The 18,106-nt window shown below is 54.9% G+C and overlaps 1 protein-coding gene across 4 annotated transcripts; it reads left to right on the forward strand.

Annotated features, from left to right (window-relative positions):
* The first annotated feature begins 1,163 nt into the window (after positions 1-1,163).
* METTL22 (methyltransferase 22, Kin17 lysine) lies at positions 1,164-15,270 on the forward strand. Of its 4 annotated transcripts, none has more exons than XM_073214725.1 (11): positions 1,164-1,292; positions 2,319-2,479; positions 3,878-4,261; positions 7,132-7,172; positions 7,258-7,402; positions 10,277-10,348; positions 11,428-11,481; positions 12,372-12,452; positions 12,710-12,812; positions 13,733-13,901; positions 13,994-15,270. In XM_073214725.1, the coding sequence occupies exons 1-11, from the start codon at positions 1,222-1,224 to the stop codon at positions 14,144-14,146; spliced, it is 1,434 nt and encodes a 477-aa protein (XP_073070826.1). In that variant the 5' UTR covers positions 1,164-1,221; the 3' UTR covers positions 14,147-15,270. The 4 variants fall into 4 exon arrangements, with proteins under 4 accessions (XP_073070826.1, XP_073070828.1, XP_073070827.1 ...); XM_073214727.1 differs by having other exon boundaries at positions 15,162-15,270; XM_073214726.1 differs by having other exon boundaries at positions 13,733-15,270.
* Positions 15,271-18,106: the final 2,836 nt, after the last annotated feature.

The raw sequence follows: 18,106 nt of genomic DNA on the forward strand, positions 1-18,106 counted from the left end.
AACATGAAAAGACAGAGGGACAGATTGGAGTGATGCATCTACAAGTCAAGGACTGCGGGGAGCCTCCAGAAGCCGGGAGAGAGGCCAGAGAGGCAGTATGGACTGAATGTTTGTGTCCGCCAAAATTCATATATTGAAGTCCTAACTCCAGTGTGGCTGTATTTGAAGATGGAGCCTCTGAGGAGGTAATTAAGGTTAAAAGAGGAAAGAAGGGTGAAGCAATGACCCAACATGGTTAGTGTCCTTGTAAGAAAAGACATCAGAGAGCTCGCGGCCTGTCTCACTCTTTGTGCACTGGGAGAGGCCACATGGGGTACAGAAGACAGCTGTGTGCAGCCCAAGGGGAGGGCTCTCACCAGAACACCACGATGCTGGCACCTTGAGCTTGGACTTCTCAATCCTCAAAACTGAGAACATAAATTTTAGTTGTTCAAGCCACACAGCCTATGGTATTGTGTTATGGCAGCTCAAGCTAATACAGAAGGATCCTTTCCTAGAGCCTTTGGAGGGAGCACAGCCCTGGTGACAACTTGATTTTCGACTACTGGCCTCCAGGGCTGTGAGAGAATCGATTCTGGGTGATTTAAGCCACCCAGTTTGCAGTCATTTGTTACAACAGCCTAGGACATTAATACAGTTTCATGGATCACATTTGCAGGGCCAGCAGGATGACAAAGAACAGATTTGGCTGGTCCTACTAACCAGTCTGCACCTGTCCACCTGCCCACCCCATCCGACCCCAGCACGTGGGGGGTGTTTACTATCTGAATGAACTAGTATAAGCAATAATAATAGCTAATAAGGACAGTCGCCATTTTTTGGATGCTCACAGCACGACAAGGACGACGAAGGAGACACTAAGCGCTTTACAACAGTTAATAAAACTAGCATGCTGGTCAACAGCGCAGGCTCGAGAGCCCTATTAGTCTGGTTCGAATCCAAGCCCCACCAGTTAACAGCTGGGTGACCCTGGCGAGTTATCTAACGGTCCCCGACTCGAAACCCATCCCACGCAGACCGGCCACGCCAGCAAACCGGAGCAGAAGGGAGCTATGCTTCCCTCCGCCCCCAAGCCTCCACCTCCCCGAGGGCCCGAAGCCGCACCCGACAGCCGGCGGCACCAGCACGCATGCGCTGCCCGGGGAGTTAGGCGTGGCCAAGGGGCTGGGCAGGAGGACGCGTGCGGAGGGGGCGGGGCCGCGCCTGCGCAGGCTGCCTACTATGGCGGCCCCCACTGAACCTCTCTGCGAGAGGGTCGAGTGGGAGGGACAACAGGCTGCGGCCTTCGCCGGGTAAGCCTCTAGGAGAGGTGGAGGGACGGGGTACAGTGCGGGGGTCTCCCGCCACCGAGCCTGGCCTTGAAACCAGAGCTCCCATGGACCTGAGGCCGAGTCCCCACTCCCAGCCTCAGTTTCCCCTTCTAAGCAAACGTGTTGAGGGAAGGAGTCTATGTCGTCATCTCGGTTTCTGTCCGGGTTCCAGGCAGCCCCCTCAGTCTGGATCAGGGAGAAAAAGCGATGCCCGAGCGGTGACTGGCTCTTGAGAGGGCAGTGCTTGACCCATAGGCGGCTTGGCAGACGAGGGCACCGGGGCAGGAGGTCCGTGGAGCCCCCGGCTCCGACCTGCGCGGGTCCGAGTCTGGGCCCCACAGCCCTGGAAGAGTCAGGAACACCTGCTGTGGGGTGAACCTGCAGCCCCCAGGAGGGGACAGGATTGAGCGCTGTTCCCGGAAAACCGGCTGCCGAAGACAAGTGGGGACGAATGGAGAAATTGACTATGGGTTGGGTTTTAAATAGTGAAAAGGAATCGTTGCTTATCTCAGGTCCGCCAGTGTGGCTGTATACCAGCATGTTCTCTGACACTGAAGCATTTAGGAAGAAAATGTGACACCTGAAACGTACTCCCAGATCACATGTGGCAAAGTCTTGAAGATTATTGAAGCTAAGCAATGGTATAGCAGTGGTATATGGCTGTTTATTATGCCACGCCCTCAACTTTGTTTGAAATGTTTCATAATAAAACAGTTGGAAAAAAAAAGGAAGAAAAATTTCATCAGTGTAAGGGAACATTCAGATCCATTGCCGTAAATAAAAGATTACTATGCAAATGAATGCAATGTAAACGACACAGTTCTAATTCTAGCTGGGTTCTTTTCCCTTACCAAGGTTCTGAGGTTTTTCTCCTTTAACAAAAACTAAAAGAATTGAGAACAGAAGCCGTTTCCCCCAGGTGATGCAAAGCTGCTTACCACCCGGTGGGGTATGTTTACACTGTTCCCTTTGGGGGCCCTAAACTGAGGACCTGCTCTCCCCTCTCAGGTACTGCTGTCCCGTGATGAATGTGGAGCCATGGGCACTTGCTCCCACCCCAGCCATGGACGAGGTCACCTTCAAAAGCGACACTGTGCTGTCAGACGTCCACCTCTACACCCCAAACCAGAGACACCTCATGGTGCGGCTGAACGGCATGGGGCAGCCCGGTAAGGCCCTGGGTGCATGTGGAGTGGCCCGGCACCCCACAAATCCCATTTTGTTTTCTGCTTTCTTGCACTCATCTTTTTTGACAGATGGGAAGACTAGCTTGTTTAACTGTTACTCTCACACCACAACTAAGTGCCCTTGTTTCTTTGAGTAAACTCCTGTGCTTTCTGAGCACCTGCTGTGTACCAGGTCCAGGATTTGATGTTGGGACTGCAGAAGTGGACGAGCAGATCTCTACCCTCAGGAAGCCCGCAGTCCAGCAGGCTCCCTTTTACAGGGCCCCTGTGTCACTTGCCTCCAGCTCCTCCCACGGGGGGGTTCCCTGCTTTTTTTCCTGTACCACCCCACCAACCCCAGTCATCTCCCCAAGCAGCCAAGGGGATATTTTAAAAATGCTGATCACGTCTTTGTGCTCATTTAGATCTCCAGTGGCTTCTCCTGCTCTTAGAATAAATTCAGACCCCTCTCCCTACCTATGAGGCCCAGTCCAGCCCAGCGCCTGCCAGTGGGTCCCCACTTCTCTACCTCTCCCTAGCTGCTCTGCAACCCCTTCCTGTCCCTCACAGGTTGCACAACTTTCACACATCTTCCTCCTTGAGTACCTTCACTTTTGCTGTTCTTTCTGCCCAGATGTTCTTCCCTCCCATCCCTGGCTCCGCAGATGGCATCTCAGGTGCCTGGCCTGGCACCCTCCCCAGCTCTGATCACCATGTTCTACCTTGTTCTGATGTGATGAATAATCCCCCTTTCCCAAGTGTCCCAGTTTGGATTCCCGGAGGCTCAGAACAGATGAGTGACTTGCCTGGGGTCAGACAGTTACGGAGAGGGAGGAGGCCTGCCCAGGCTGGCCACCCCAGCACTTGCACCCCTGCCTCCAGCCCCCTCTCCTGGCACACGTACTCCCACTGAAACTTGTCCCAGTGACTTTCTGGCCACCAGATGGTAGGGAAACCTGGTGTCCTTGTCCTGTTCTCCAGACCTGACACAGCCACGTAGTGAGAAGGGCTCTGCTCAGGAGCTGAGCAGAGTGTGCGCCTCACCCCATCCTAAGCCTCATGCAGAGCTGTGCGGCCTCAGCAGCCTCACTGAAACGAAGTCCCCATGTCTGTGAGATGGAGCCTGTGCCCGCTTCGCGGCGGCCGTGAGGACTGCCTGAGCCGATACGGCCTGCCCCGGGGAGGCTCGCCCAGTGATAGCTGCCCCCACTGGTCACTGGGCTGCTTCGGTGGCCCCGCATCATGACTGAATTGGACTGGCCTTTCCCGCTGGCATCCGTGTGTCTCCACCTGGCCTTTAAAACTCTCCAGGTGGAAATCACATTTTCTAAAGGAAGGAGAGGAAGGAAAAAAGGTGATCACTTGGAAATATTCGCCTTTGGTGTTTTGTCTTGCCTTCAGTTTTCCTGTCCCGGTTCAGGCTTCTGTGGAACCAAGACTGTCAGACAGACTCAGGGGTCGAGGGCGGTGGTCCCGGAGGCACTCACGCAGAGGAGCCTCCCCCCGTGGGGGCCTGCAGCACCGAGTCCCCTCCGAGGAGTGGCCGCTGGAGCGAGGGGGTCTCCGTCCAGGCTGCGGCTGACACCGCTGGCCGGGAGCGTGCGGGAGCTCAGCTGGACGAAGACGGGGATTTGGATGTTGTGCGAAGGCCACGGGCTGCCTCGGACCCTGACACTGTGGGGCCCCTGAGAGTCAAGGTACATCCCGTGATTCTAACACAGGAGGAAGACGCCCTCCTGGGAGGGGGAGCACAGGAGAGCATCCCCCACAACGTCATCCAAATAGGTAAGTCACGTTCTGGCTCACCTGCTGCCAAGGCAGCGCCTCAGGATCAGGGCATAGGTATGTGTGTGTCAGGGGGTGTGAGTGTCAGAGGGGCGTGAGTGTCGGTGGGGGGTGGTATATGTCGGGTGTGAGTGTCAGGGGGGCGTGAGTGTCGGGGGTATGTGTCAGGTGTGTGTGTCGGGGGGGTGAGTGTCGGGGGGTATGTATCGTGTGTGAGTGTAGGGGGGTTATGTGTCGGGTGTGTGTGTCGGGAGTGTGAGTGTCGGGGGTGTGAGTGTCAGGGGGGCATGTGTCGGGTGTGTGTGTCAGGGGAGTGTGAGTGTCGGGGGGGTATGTGTCATGTGTGAGTGTAGGGGTGTATGTGTCGGGTGTGTGTCGAGTGTGCTACGTTCAGGTCCGAGCCGGGGCATAATAGGACAAGACAGATGTGCAGAACCAGCTCAGGCGGAACCGGGAACAAGTCGTGGCCCTGCCCCTGGGGGAGCTTTCCCGAGCACACAGATCGGTCTCCTGCTCAGCAGTCCCCGCTGGCTTCCCATTGCTCTCAGCCTACAGTCCAAACAAACGACTCACCTTAGCTCACGAGGCCCTGCATGATGAGGCTCTGCTCCGCTCCCCAGCCTCACCTCACTCCACCCTGAGCCCTGCACCTCTCCCTGTGCCTGCTCACCTGTGGGCCTCTGTGCTCTGCCTCCTGAAGGGCCCGCCCCCAGCCCCTGCTTTCCTAGCACTTCCTCCTGTCATACCTGTCCCAGCTTAGCCATCAGCTCCTTCAGAAAGCCTTGCTGTCACCACCTCCTGCCTTGGTGTTCTGACCCAACTTGGTGTGTAGCGGGTGTGGGTCCAGGCGAGAGACTGTGGGAGATTCTGCCAGCCTGGGCCGGAAGAGATTCCGGAGCTGGAGTGTGGCAGAGGGAGAGGGAGGAAGGCCAGACTGAAGCTGCTTGCAGGCCAAGCAGACGGGAGCTGGACCGAAGGGGCTGGAAGCCCCGTGAGGACGGGGAGGCGATCAGGTGGCAGGACAGCAGGCCGGGAAGGAGGTTGCCGCAGGCGCTCGGAGGCAGGACCAAGAGCGTCCACTGCCAGGCATGGGGCGGAGCAGAGGCATTTGGTGACACCATGCTGTCAAATCTTGGGACACGGAGCCTTAGAAGGGCCAGGAGTGGTAGAGAAGCAGGGTAGGAGGTAAGCACCTGTCGTGGTGTGATATTTTACCTACATCGCCTCATTCCCCCCATGTACACACACAACCTTCAACCTGCCAGGCGAGTCCCCAGGTCCTTTATTCTGGGAACCTGTACCCAGGGCTTCTTCAACTGTGTCCCTTCTGGGGGTGAGAAGGAGGCCGGCTGCAGGCGATGACTTGGAATCCCGTCTGTGGCCTCAGGCCGCCCACAGCGCTGCCCTCAGCCTCCTCTCCTCGCCTGTGAGACGACACTGGAACCTGTCTCGGGTGGTTTTGAGGATTAAATGAGATCTTACCAACCGTTTAGTGCAGCGCCTGTCGCAGAGCAGGTACCCTTTCCCCGTCACTTTACCAGTATAACACGGAGCCTCAGTCCCAATGAAATGAATGACACCTCCTCTGAGGGCTGCTGTGAGGATCAGGAAAGTGGCACAGCCTGAGGCCCGATTCAGGGGGGCTGTCCGTCCAGTAAGTGTTCACTGAGGGGACTCAGTTGTGGGGGGGTCGGTGGACATATTTTTGGTCTAATTTCGAACCACATGGGTACATGTTAGGCTTTAACAATCTTAAGTCCTTCTGAAAAGAGCATATTTTACTAAAAATAACTTCTTTCAAGCCACAATATCAAACCCAGGCCAGCTGCTAGTGGACATTTTTATTGTCTGCTAGTCCCGTTTTATTCAGGGGTCAGACCAAGTCTGCATTCAGGGCAGAAATCTCAGGTCAGATTTGTCCCGGAGAGGCCCTCGGAGGGGTGGCCCGGGTTGCCTTGTGCTCTGGACCCCAGTGGTGTGAATAGCACTGCCCTCTAACCTCAGCAAAGCAGGATGCTCACACCGTGAGAGTGCAGGGCCGCTCAGCTGCCGGGGCAGAGCCCCGCGGAGGGGGCGGGGGCAGCTGACCCGCACCACTCTGAGCCGGGCCCTCCTCACCTCCCTCGGCCGGTCGGTCCCTTGGTCCCTGCTCCTGTGTTGTCACAAGCAAGTGGTTTGATCTGTGCAAGTGTGACAAGCAGCCCAGGTTTCCCTGCTGTGCCAGGGTTGGGTGTGTTTTGATTTGATAGCCCCCACCACTTACCCAGACAGCCAGTCCTCACGTAACAGCAAAAGTGTTGGGCATCATTCCATTTTCTCCTCCATCTTGTGTTTCCAGTCTCCCTTCCACCACCACCACCACCAGATTTTGTCCTAATGGGTTTTGTGCGTGAGAATACTTCATTCTTCCCTTCACCTAAAAAACGGTGTGAACTCAAACTTACTTTACTGACTTCAGTGTGGTTCTTCGTGTACGAAAATGCTCTGGAATGAGTTGTGATCATTGTGAGCATATGGTTGATGGAGGCCACATAAATGTGTGATGACTGTAATGTGCTGTTGTTGCACATGAAGTGGAGTGTAGGGTAGGTGTGTGGGCTGGGCTGGGCCGAGACCTGCTGTCACCCTGGTCTTGGGGCTGTAGGGCAGAGGTCCCCGGGTACCGGGAAGACCGAGCTGCTGCGCCTGGCCTGTGAGTGCCACCCCGCCCCGCTCCCACCGCTAGCTCTGCCGGCTCCGAGGCTCTCCGCAGCACCCGCGCCAGCACCCACCCAGCCGTGTTCGCCAGCTGTTGTGCACCACTTAGTCTGTGTTCTGTCCACCCCCACGTTCACAGTGGCCCTTTCTCTTTCGGTCTCCATCCCGTCCAGAGCACACCATGGCCACCCCCTTGGAGGATGTCGGCAAGCAGGTGGGTAGGTCCCGTCCGCCTCCCGTGGCCGCCAAGGGTCTCCCCAGAGCCTCACATCACCTGTTGCTCCTTGCCTCCCCTCCAGGTGTGGCGGGGGTCCCTGCTCCTGGCGGACTACATCCTATTCCAACGGGAACTCTTCCGGGGACGCACGGTGCTGGAGCTGGGGGCGGGCACAGGGCTCACCAGCATCGTCGCGGCCACCGTGGCACGGACCGTCTACTGTACAGGTACGACACTGTACATGCACTCGGCCCACTCAGTGTGTCGACACTTGTACGCGAGTCTAGTACTTCAAAATAAAAAAGGAAATCAGTTGGAAATATGTATCAAAAACTTCAGAAAGGTCACACTCACTTCTAGGAGCCTAGTGTAAGGGTCATCAGATGACATAAAGGTTGTCTCTGAGGGGAGGCAGTTTCTTCTCAGAGCAAATGCTCTCTACGGAGAACGGGGCGGGGGAACTGGAAATCGAACCTGGGCTGCTGTCGGTTTTGCTGCCGTGTTAGCTGGTTTCCTCCGCCCGCCATCGTTTCCTCAGTGATAGCAGAGTGACTCAGCCACACCCGGCAGGCGCGGAGCCACTCCCGCTGCAGACGGCGCTGGTGGCTCTGCTGGGACCCCTTCTCATAGCCCCCTGAGAGAGAGCAACATCTGAAAACCGTGAGGGACGTGCCTTCGCAGGGCTTACACACAGGCTTACTCAGCTTTCCTGATTATAGAAGTCTTGCCTACTGTTTGTGGGAAATCTGTAGAACAGCAAATAGACTGTACTCGTAATTGTACAATCCCCAGATCCATTCAACAGTGTGCAACTTATTGAGAGCCTGCTGTATGCCAGAGACGGTTCTAGATGTGGAGGTCCGGGAGGGAGTGTGACACAGACCAAGTTGCTGGCCTCGGGGAGCTGTAGGGTCTGTATTGTATCCAACTGTCTGTATCTGTTTTTTTACAATCTGTTTCCTTCTTTGTGCATATGTATCCCATAACAGTAGCTGGAGTCATTATATGTATATATTCAGTGCTGTATCCTGCTAAAGAAGTTGAAAGTACTTTTCCCAGTGTCATTAAAAATTATTTTTAAGTATTAACTTTTAGTGACCAGGTAATATTTCACCCTTTTTTAAAAAAAACACAGTCTCCTTCTGCTGGGCATTTTGGTTGCTCCCATGTGTTTTGTTTTTGTTTCATTGAATTTGTCAGTTGCACTGCCGTGGACACCTTTGTGTTGTCTGATGACCTTTACACTAGGCTCCTAGAAGTGAGTGTGACCTTCCTGAAGTTTTTGATACATATTTCCAACTGATCAGCAGAGTGACAGGGCACAGAACCATCCACTGCTCCAGACCCGCCAGCACACTTGTCTAGAAAGGCTCTCTGTCAGTTTCATTAGCCATTTCTCATGGGTCAGTATTATCATTATCACTGTTAAATTTTATCTTTAGTCTCTGCTGATGTGTGTGCATCAGTGAGTCCCAGTTCCCATTTTCCTGGTACAGGTCTTTTGTTTCTGAGATAGGAAAGGGGAAACCAAGGATTGCCTCTGTTCCGGGCATACTTTTCATACATCCTGAGTTAACTACCGGTTGGGAATCTACAGCAAAGCCACCCTTTCTGCTGCTCCTTAACAACCTGATGTAAATGGCACTGACGGAGAGAGCACTTCTCAGAGTCAAGCCATCATGCCGTACCAAGAGCTTTGCTCTGTGCCTAGAGCCTAATGGCAGCGTGCAATCGAGCTGTCTCATTCTTGAGAGGGATTTGCAGACATGAAGAAGTTACTCTTGTATTAGCACCTGCTTGTAACTTCACAGTGACCCCGGCTGTAGCCAGAGCCATCACCCTCCCCTCTGTCCACATGAGCAGACTAAGGCTAAGGTCAGAGGGCTGGCCCAAGCTCGTCTGCGTAGCTACCAACTCACAGCGTGATGCCTTTCATCACTGGGGCATGTCAGACTTTTTCATGGAGTAGATTTCCCTGAGCTCAAGAGAGATGGGGTTGGGGGTGGGGGGCAGCCCCAGGGCTCCAGGGCTCCCTCCCCCACTCAGCCAGAGCCATGCCTCTCTTACCTATTTCATAGGCTAGGAGCCTACGCAAGGTCTGTTTTGACAAAAACTACCAGTAAAGGCTTGAAAACTGCCGTGCACGCGCGTGCTGTCAGGCACACGCCATCACTGTTCTCTGGACCCGAAGCCCCGGCACAGGGGTGGAGGTGTGTCCCTTCAGCGAGCAGGGAGCCCCTCCCCAGACAGGCTCTGTGTGGTTGCTGGGATGGTGGTGATGTTCTAGCACCCCGGCAGTCTGCAGGGCGTGGGCTGGGGGCATCCACACCGCAGCGGGCCGGGAAGATGTTGTTAACTAGACTTTCTCCATTTCTGCATGTACGTTCTCCTAATGGAAAATTAATTTTGACAAAACACTGCCCCCACCTCTGTCCCCGTCCCCATCATGGATTGACTGCACTACAACTCCCTCCTGTTGAAATGACGGGAAACCCCCCCCCCCTCCCCCGTCAGAGTGGGAAGTGACTCAGCAGACACAGATGGTGGCCCTGGCGGGGACTCAGTTCAGGAGACTGTGCCTCCAGCCTGTCTGAGCCTGCTCAGTTAGTCACATCCACATGCCCTTCTGGTTCTGGCTGGTTTCCCGGGGCATCAAGGAGCAAGCCTGGATTTGGAGTCAGACACCTGGGTTCAGACCCCAGCCCTTGCCCCCACTCACTATGTGACTTCACCTGCCACCCCATCTGTGAAGCGGGAGTCATGATACAAGCTCGGGGGTTGTCAGAGACACTGGGGGCTGTGGAGAGAATGCGCTGGCCACGTGCCCTGCCCATGTGGGTGCTTGCGCCCCTCCCTCTGGAATGCACCGATCTGTCCTCACCAGGGTGGGCATCTCTTATTTAAGGAGAAGATCTCTGTAATAAAGAGCCATAAGGTAAACATACTTGATTTTGGCAGAAAACCGGAGGGGGATCTTTACTCCGTTCAGTGTTGCCGCTTTTTGCCGTCACACTGCAGACACCAGCTCTCTCCAGCAGGGACGTGGAGATGAAAGCGACGCAGCGGCTGGCGCCTTACGGCACATCCTTCTGTCCTTCCAGATGTCGGTGCCGATCTCTTGGCCATGTGCCAGCGGAACATTATTCTCAACAGCCACCTGACTGCTGCTGGAGGTGAGGCCCCATGGGTTCCGCCTGGGGTGGAACCTCTGTGAGGCAGGTGGGACAAAGCCAGAACCGGGACACTGGGACACGGGTCCCATCTGCTGCCCGTTACCCCCTGGTGAACGGAGGGAGCAGACGTGTTGACTTCATAAAACTTCAGGTCCTGGGTCATGAGACCGCCTCCCACGCCCACTGCCACCTCCTGCTTGGGCTCTCTTCCCCCCAGAGGTCACAGCAGCCCCCTCCTGGTGTCCCCAGCTCTGGTCTGACCCCTTCCTCCGAGCAGCCTGGGTGCTTTCCCAGGACGAGCCAGGTCACTTCAGCCCACAGGCTTCAGGCCCGTCAGAGGGTTCATGTTGCTCTCTGAGTACAGACCAAGCTCCTTTGCTGGTTCTGGACCCGGAGGGGGCTGGCGCCGCCGTCTGTGGCCCTTCCTGGCCCATTGGAGCCTCCCTCTCCTTGGAGCCTTTGCGCTTGCTGTTCCCTCTGCCTGCAGTGGCCTCTCTCACTCTTGTCTGTTCCTAACCATGTTCACACTTGCAGACAAGGTCACAGTGCCCTATGAGACTCCCTTTGCCTCAGACACTTGCATTTTCACATGTTTGTGTGACTAAGACTGGTGCCTGCCAGTCGCCTAGACCGCGTGCTCAACGCAGGCAGCCTGTCTGTGTTTGAGCCCCAGTCACGTCAGCACGTTGTTGCTTGAATGCCCGGCATGCAGTAGGCAGTCTCCAAGGACTGGAAGGAAGGAGCAGGCACGAATCCCCGCCTCCGAGCCTTCCCTGCCACCCCATCTGGCACGGAGATCCTCTCTGCTCCTGCACCCACGTGTCCTCGTAGCACTGTCCTGGCCACACCGCCTTGTGGGGCTCTGCTCGCCTGCCGATCTGCCCCAGGCTGCTGGCTCCCAGGGACAGGGACATGTCTCATAAGTCCTTGTATTCCCTGTGTGAGGCACAGGGCCTGATGCTTAGAACTCAAAAAGTGCTGGAAGGAGGGAGACGGGAGACTTGGGTGTGTAGTGGAGAAGCTTCCCTCTTCCTCGGGTTGTCGTGGGAGCTGGCCATCGTCCTGCCTTTGTTTTTCAGGTGGAATAGTTAAAGTGAAAGAACTGAACTGGCTGGAGGATGACCTCTGCACGGGTGCGTGCCTTCCTCTCATGGCCCATTTGGTTCCATGGCCCCTGGGAACCCCTCGGGGCCGTCGCCCTGTGGCCAGGGCTGACCAGCAGAGTCCCCCACTGCTGCCACGGTCCCACAGCTCCTGGCGGTTCTCTCCGTTGGCTGAGTGACAGCTGTCATTTTGTGTTCCCCTGCTGCATGCCGGGTACCTCCGTTCGTTCTGTCATTCAGACTTCATGGCATCACTGCATGGTCAGTGCGAAAATCCCAGAACCGTGAGCGAGGACTGACGCTCAGAGGCTAAGTGCCTCCCAGGGTCTCACGGGTGCTTGGCAGGGGCAGGGTATGAGCCCGAGTCTGCCAGGCTCCAGGACTTAGCCCATTTCCCTGTGCCCACAGCGAGGTGGGCCATGTGGGCTCGGCCCACTGGGTGGGAGAGCTTTCTGAAGTCTCACACAGACTATTTCAGACTGGCATGAATGCTCTTTCTTTGCATAAGTTTGCTCTGTAGATATTAGGTGAGGGGCTGCTGCTTGTGGAGCTCCTGGTGGCTGCCAAGCCCCAGGCCCTTCCGGTCCCTGACCCTTCCCACAGGCCTGTGAGGGAAGCATTATTGTGCCTGTTCTGGTGGGAACCTGGAGTCCAGAGAGGTGAGGCACCTTTCTCAGGGTCACACAGCACATGCTTGGTGCCAGCAGTTCTGTGGATGGAGGTAGAGATCATGTGCCGAGGCCACGGGCAAGGCGAAAATCCACCTGCCCCCCAGCGGCTGAGGCAGACCGTGGCAGAAAGGGCACCTCTCGTTGCGGCACTCCCCGCGGGCAGCCGTGGCCCTGAAGCCAGGGTGCTGGATTCAGATCTGTGAGGCAGCCACTGAGAAGGGAGGGCGCGCCAACTTCCTTCTTTTACAGATCCCACGTTCCCCTTCAGCTGGTCCCAGGAGGACATCTCCGACTTGCACGAGCACACCACCATACTGCTGGCAGCCGAAGGTCAGAACACCCACCGCGTCCTTGCCAGCTTCCTCCCCACCTAGGCAGCGCCAGGTCCCGCCCCTCCAAGGAGGCCTTTGCTTCTTAGAACCATCATTCCAGGACTTCCGACCCCAGCCATGTGCAGTTTTTAATCAGAACCGTTGTGGATCCACGGTTACAAGGACTCAGGCCGTGGGGCTGACCTGTGGGGTCCTCTGAGGGGTGGAGTTCTCTGCCGTTAGCAGGTTTCCCCGATGCCTGGTTTCTTCCCACAGTGTTCTACGACGATGACTTAACTGACGCTCTGTTTAAAACGCTCTCCCGACTCGCTCACCAGTTGAAGAACGCCTGTGTAGCCATTCTCTCCGTGGAGAAGAGGTGAGCTCTGCCCCTCAGCCCCTGTGGTCCTCCTGAGAGCCAGGTGCTCGTCTGAGTGTGTTCCAGCGCGTCCTCACTGTCCCTTACGTGCTGAGCACCTTCTATGCACCGGGCCAGTGCTGCCACTTTACACACAGGGTCTCCTTCAGTCCACACACTGTCCCCATGTCACAGATGAAGAGAGGAAGACAGAAGACATCAGGGAGCCTGTCCAGGCCACAGCTGCTCATCAGGGGAATGAGGACTTGAGTGCAGACTGTGCCCCAATGCCAACTTGCGTGGCCGCCACCCATGCAAGGTGGAGGGCCTCTCCTCTTCCCAAACCTTCCCTCCAGGACGCTGTCTGCCCCGCAGCGCCCTGGGCTCTGTCCTCTCCCTTTGCAGACAGCTCCTCCAGGAATTTCCACCTGAGTATCCTAAAGTACTTGGGCTCTGTTGACATGTGTCTGTCTTGTCATTAGATGCAGTGCTAGACACCTTCCACACTGTTTTCTCCAATTCTTACGAGAGTACACATCTTTCCTGAAGGCACTTTGGAATATGCAGCAATAAAACTGAACATAGTTACTGACCCAGCCATTCAGCACTAGAAATCTGCCCTGTGGAAGCAATCCCATCTGTGTGCAGAGGCGTCCACATAAACATGTCCACTGCAACATTGTTTATACCCAGAACGTCAGGGACCCCCATCAAGGCATGTGACCAGTGGCAGCATGTGGACCTCACTTAGGCTCTGAATTTATAAACCATAAAGGAAAAAATGGAGACAGGAAAGGTTGTACACATTTGACTGGATATTTGATATTAAATATTTAGCAATAAATTTATTTTAGGTGAAAGAGACTTCATCTTTTCAAGACAAACACAAAACCCTTTCCGGTGGTGGTGTCAGTGTGTGTGTGCCCGCTGCTCGTTCGCAGGCTGAACTTCACGCTCAGACACCTGGACGTCACATGCGAGGCGTACGACCACTTCCGCTCCTCCCTGCACCAGCTGGAGTGGCTTGCTGACAGCCAGCTGCGCTTTGTGGTGGAGCTGGTGGACACCTCCTTCCCGCAGCTCCTCATTTATGAGCGCACCCAGCAGCTGGTAGGTGGCCTTGCATGTGGGGACAGGGGAGCAGCCAGGGCCAAGGCTGCCTGCTGAGTGAAACCTATGGTGGCCTCTCACCCTGTGCTTAGCGGTCATCATGTCCAGGATGGGCCTACGGGTGGCCTGTCACCTTGGACTGTACAGCACGCTCCTCCCTATGGGCAGTTCAAGCTCTGGAGGAAACAGGACTGAGGGCGAAAGTTTGTTTGGGAGACATTAGGTCAGTGGACGGCGACCGATGAAGATCCTGATGCAGGCGCCCAGTGCTGACAGCCATGTCCTCACTGGCAACATGCTGGCCTCGGACCAGGCAGGCTTGTCTGATGGCCACCTTCCAACCTGGCACAGCTGGATCCCCCCACATTAGGCCCCTGAGTGACCATCCTAAAGACGATGCATGTGCCAGGTGCCGTGCTGAGCTCCTTTCATCCACTGCCAGCATTAAAGGGAGTGTCGCAACCCATCACAACCCGTCACATCGGCAAGCACGGCTTCTTAACTGTTCTTGTGATACATTTGTTATAAAATCAAAAGCTCTGAAAAGTCATTATTACCCTTAAAAACCCCTTCCGTTACCTGGAGCAGGGGTTACGAGGCCCCAAGGTCAGGAATTACTGTCCTCTCCGCCTCCTGGCTGGGCCTCCCTTTCTCTAGCCAGTGGAGGCCTGGGCCTGGCAATGAGGAGAAGGGAGGGAGAAGGATGGCAAAGGGTGCGTTTGTTCCCGCTCCCGACCCAGGCCCCGGGCAAGCGCTGAGTTGAATTTGGGTGGTTGCCCTGGATGAGAGGGAACCTTCCATCAGTGTCACCACCTCTGGGCAGCGTCCCAGTAGATGGCAGATGCACTTCTGCAGGTGAGAATGCAAGGTCTCCACTAGGAACTTGGCATGTTTTGCTCCTCGTCCACCTGCCAGCATTAAGGAGAGCATCACAACCCAGAAAACAGGCTCCTTACAGAGCACGGCAGCTGCGGCACACGGCACTGAAGGTCTCTGCAGGTGGAGAGTCATGCTCTTCAGGCCCCTTGGCTGTGTCTTCTGGGGCCTCGTGGGTGGATGCCAGCGCTCACCCTCCCAGCCTCTCTTGTACATTAGACAGAACAGCTCAGAGCAACTCGGAAATTGGAGGAGCTCCCGGCTCTGCAGCAGCCTGCATGCTGTGTGGCCCACGTGTTGTTCGGCTCTTGGTGGCTAATTCCCTCTTTTCTGAAATTGTCGAGTCCTGTGCTGCTTGGAGACTCCTCTCTCCGTTCTCTGCAGGAGCTCTGGAAGGTCTCAGTGGAACCAGCAGCCTGACCCGTCGCATCAGCAAGCATGGCTTCTTGACTGTTCCTGTGATACATTTCTAATAAAAGCTCAGAAAATAATATGTTTGGGATTTTATCATTTTTAAAACATGGCAAATACACCTCATGTGACCCGGTGCAGTTTTCTGGCGTCTGTTGCTGCCTCCCGACAGCAGCCGCACAGGGTTTGTGCTCTGGGCCGGGGTCTGTTTAGTTGGGTGTGTTTTTCATGCTGCCGGCTTGTCATATGCGTTCCAGGATGTTTTGAGAGTGAGAGCGGCTTGATCCAGTTGGGCAAATGTTCTCAACTGGATTCCACTCCAGTCAATTTCCTTAACCCCCCACTTCCCTCAAGGGCAGGAGCAGGGCTGGCCAGCAGCCGTTAGTGCTTCCCTTTAGCAGCTGCTTACAAATGTGTTTAATATCTTCGCTGCAGTTGCAGTAGTAACACCCGAGGCCTCCTTTCCTCCAAGGCTGCATGTGCTCAGTTCCTGTCCCTCTGGTGAAGGCCGTTTGAGGACGCGGCAAGAGCTGCTGCCTCTTGGGCTGAACTTGTCTGGCAAGCGGACTTGTTTTCTGTTTTAACATTTTACAACTAAAATCGGCCGTGTTTGGAAGAAACATACGGGGCATTATTGTGAGTCCTGTGTGGCTGACCTGGGCCTGCATGATGGGCTGGCCCTCCTTCAGCCTGACCACATCCCCGTCCTCTCGATCTCCTGTCTTGCATCACCTGTGCACATGTCTGTCTGTCAGGGGTTTTTTTAATCATCACCTCTGTGCCTCTCCTATCTGCCCCCTCACCCTGCTGCTCTGCCCCCCTCCCATTGCCTCTCCCTCCTCTGTCCTTTGCAGAGTGGGGCCCATGTCACTTCTGCCCTGGGCCCTCCCCGCAGCCCCCTCCCTCCTGTCTTGCTGCTCCTGCACCCTTTTCCGCAGAGCCCTGCACGGCCTGCTCCCTGCATCCCCCTCATAGCCCATGTCTGGCTTCTCTGCCCCTCCAGCTCCAGCTGTTCTGCCTACACTCCCTGTTCTCCAGACACCAGGGGCCAGGCATCTGCATCTCTTGGGAGTCAGCAGCCTGGTTACACCCATTTAACAGTTGAGAAGACTGAGGCTCCAAAAGGCAAAAAACTCCATGCAGTCAGGGGCCCTGTTTTTCTTAAGTATCAATCTATTCCTGGCATATGGTCTGGTCCAAAAAATGTACTAACCACATGTTGTTGAATGAGTCATTGACAGGAATTACTGCTTGGAACAGGGTTTCCCAACTGTAGGCATTTTTGCCTTCAGGGGCATTTGGTGGGTTAGGAAACATTTTTGGATATCACAGCTCAGGAGATATGTGCTATCAGGACAGCCCCCCCACAATGAAGAACATCCCAGCCCCGAGTGTCAGTCGTTCTGAGGTTCAGAAAGCCTGCACTGGGAGAATTTGCTACTTCAAGAGAGAATAACAGGTGTCGGCTGAACTTACAGGGAAAGCGCCTCAGGAAAAGGTCTCGCTCCTCCCCTCTGGGAGTAGGAAGGAATCCACACAATCTTCGTAAATCTTGCAAAGACTCCAAGAAGCAGAAGTGATCCCCATTTTATATGAGAGACCTTTGAAAGCCAGAGAAGTTCAGCAACCTGCCCAAGATCACACAGCTGCTAAGTGGCAGAGTGACATTTGAGCCCACGCCAGCTGATCCCCATACCTGTGCTGTCCCCACATTCCCACTGTGAGTTGCCTGGACCAGCATCAGCAACCCAGCCTAGATCTGAGTTAGAATTGTGACAAGATGGGGTGATTTGTGTGCCCAGAGGTTTAAGAAGCATCGCCTTTTAGCTATTCCCATATTCTGAGATTCCTAAACAAAAACCATTCCTGATAGACTTGCCGTAATTGAGCTGAGTCACAGATCACAACAGAATATATTAATAATGAGTCTTCAAAACAGAGCCAGCTGGTGATACGTCAGCACTAACAGCAACATCTTCCCAGTGCTCCTGGACAAGCCCATAAAAGTCATCGGCACCAAGCAATAGAGCTGTCACACCTCTCACCTGGCGCATTAGGACGCGTGCTTGCATATCTAAACCCCCCAGCCTGAAAGCTTCCTCTGAGTGGGGGCCAGAATTCATCTTGACCCACTACACCTCAGAGCCTCCTCAGATGGGCACTCGGAGGTGCAGTGTGCCGCTGTCACCATGCTTTACATCTCTGCTTGAGCCTCTGTAACAGCCTGTTTGGCAGCAATATTTCAGAATCATCAAACCGTCAAGATGTTCTGCTAGGGAATTAACCTAGGCTATTGGACTCAATCTTTTTTTTGACACAGTCTACCATTTTCAGAGACTATATAGCCCAAGGAAGAGACATGGCTGTTCAGGCCTGCAGAGGAAAGATTTGGTAAGACCTACAAATAGTGAAGCCATGGGCCCATGCGCTTGGGGTCTTGCCAAATGAGTCACCCAGGGTCTTGCCAAAATGCAGATTCTGACCAGGTCCTGTGTGGGGTTCAATACTGCCATTTAACAAACTCCCAGCTGTGGCTGGCGCTGCTCGGCCAGCGACCACACTGAAGAGCAAAGCTGTGACGTGTCATTCCTGGCGAACAGCACAAACTCAGCTTCTGCAGAGCCAGGTTCAAGTCGCAGCTCTGCCACGTACCAGCCAGATGACTTTGGACAAATGACCTAGCCTCGCTGAGCTTCAGTTTCCTCGTTTATGACATGGTCAGACTCCTCTCGTCACAGAGTTACTGGAAATATTATATTAGGTGACCCTCATAAGATGCACCAAGGACATTTTCTATAGATTGGAGATGTCCTGATACGGTTTCTTGGTTTGGGAGTGTCTCCAGCTTGCACACTATGGCCTTCGTGATTTATAAGGCTTCATTGTCTAGCATTGCCACCTGCTAGAGGAAGCACTGT

Source organism: Manis javanica, chromosome 10, assembly GCF_040802235.1.
Source record: "Manis javanica isolate MJ-LG chromosome 10, MJ_LKY, whole genome shotgun sequence".
Classification (NCBI taxonomy): domain Eukaryota; kingdom Metazoa; phylum Chordata; class Mammalia; order Pholidota; family Manidae; genus Manis; species Manis javanica.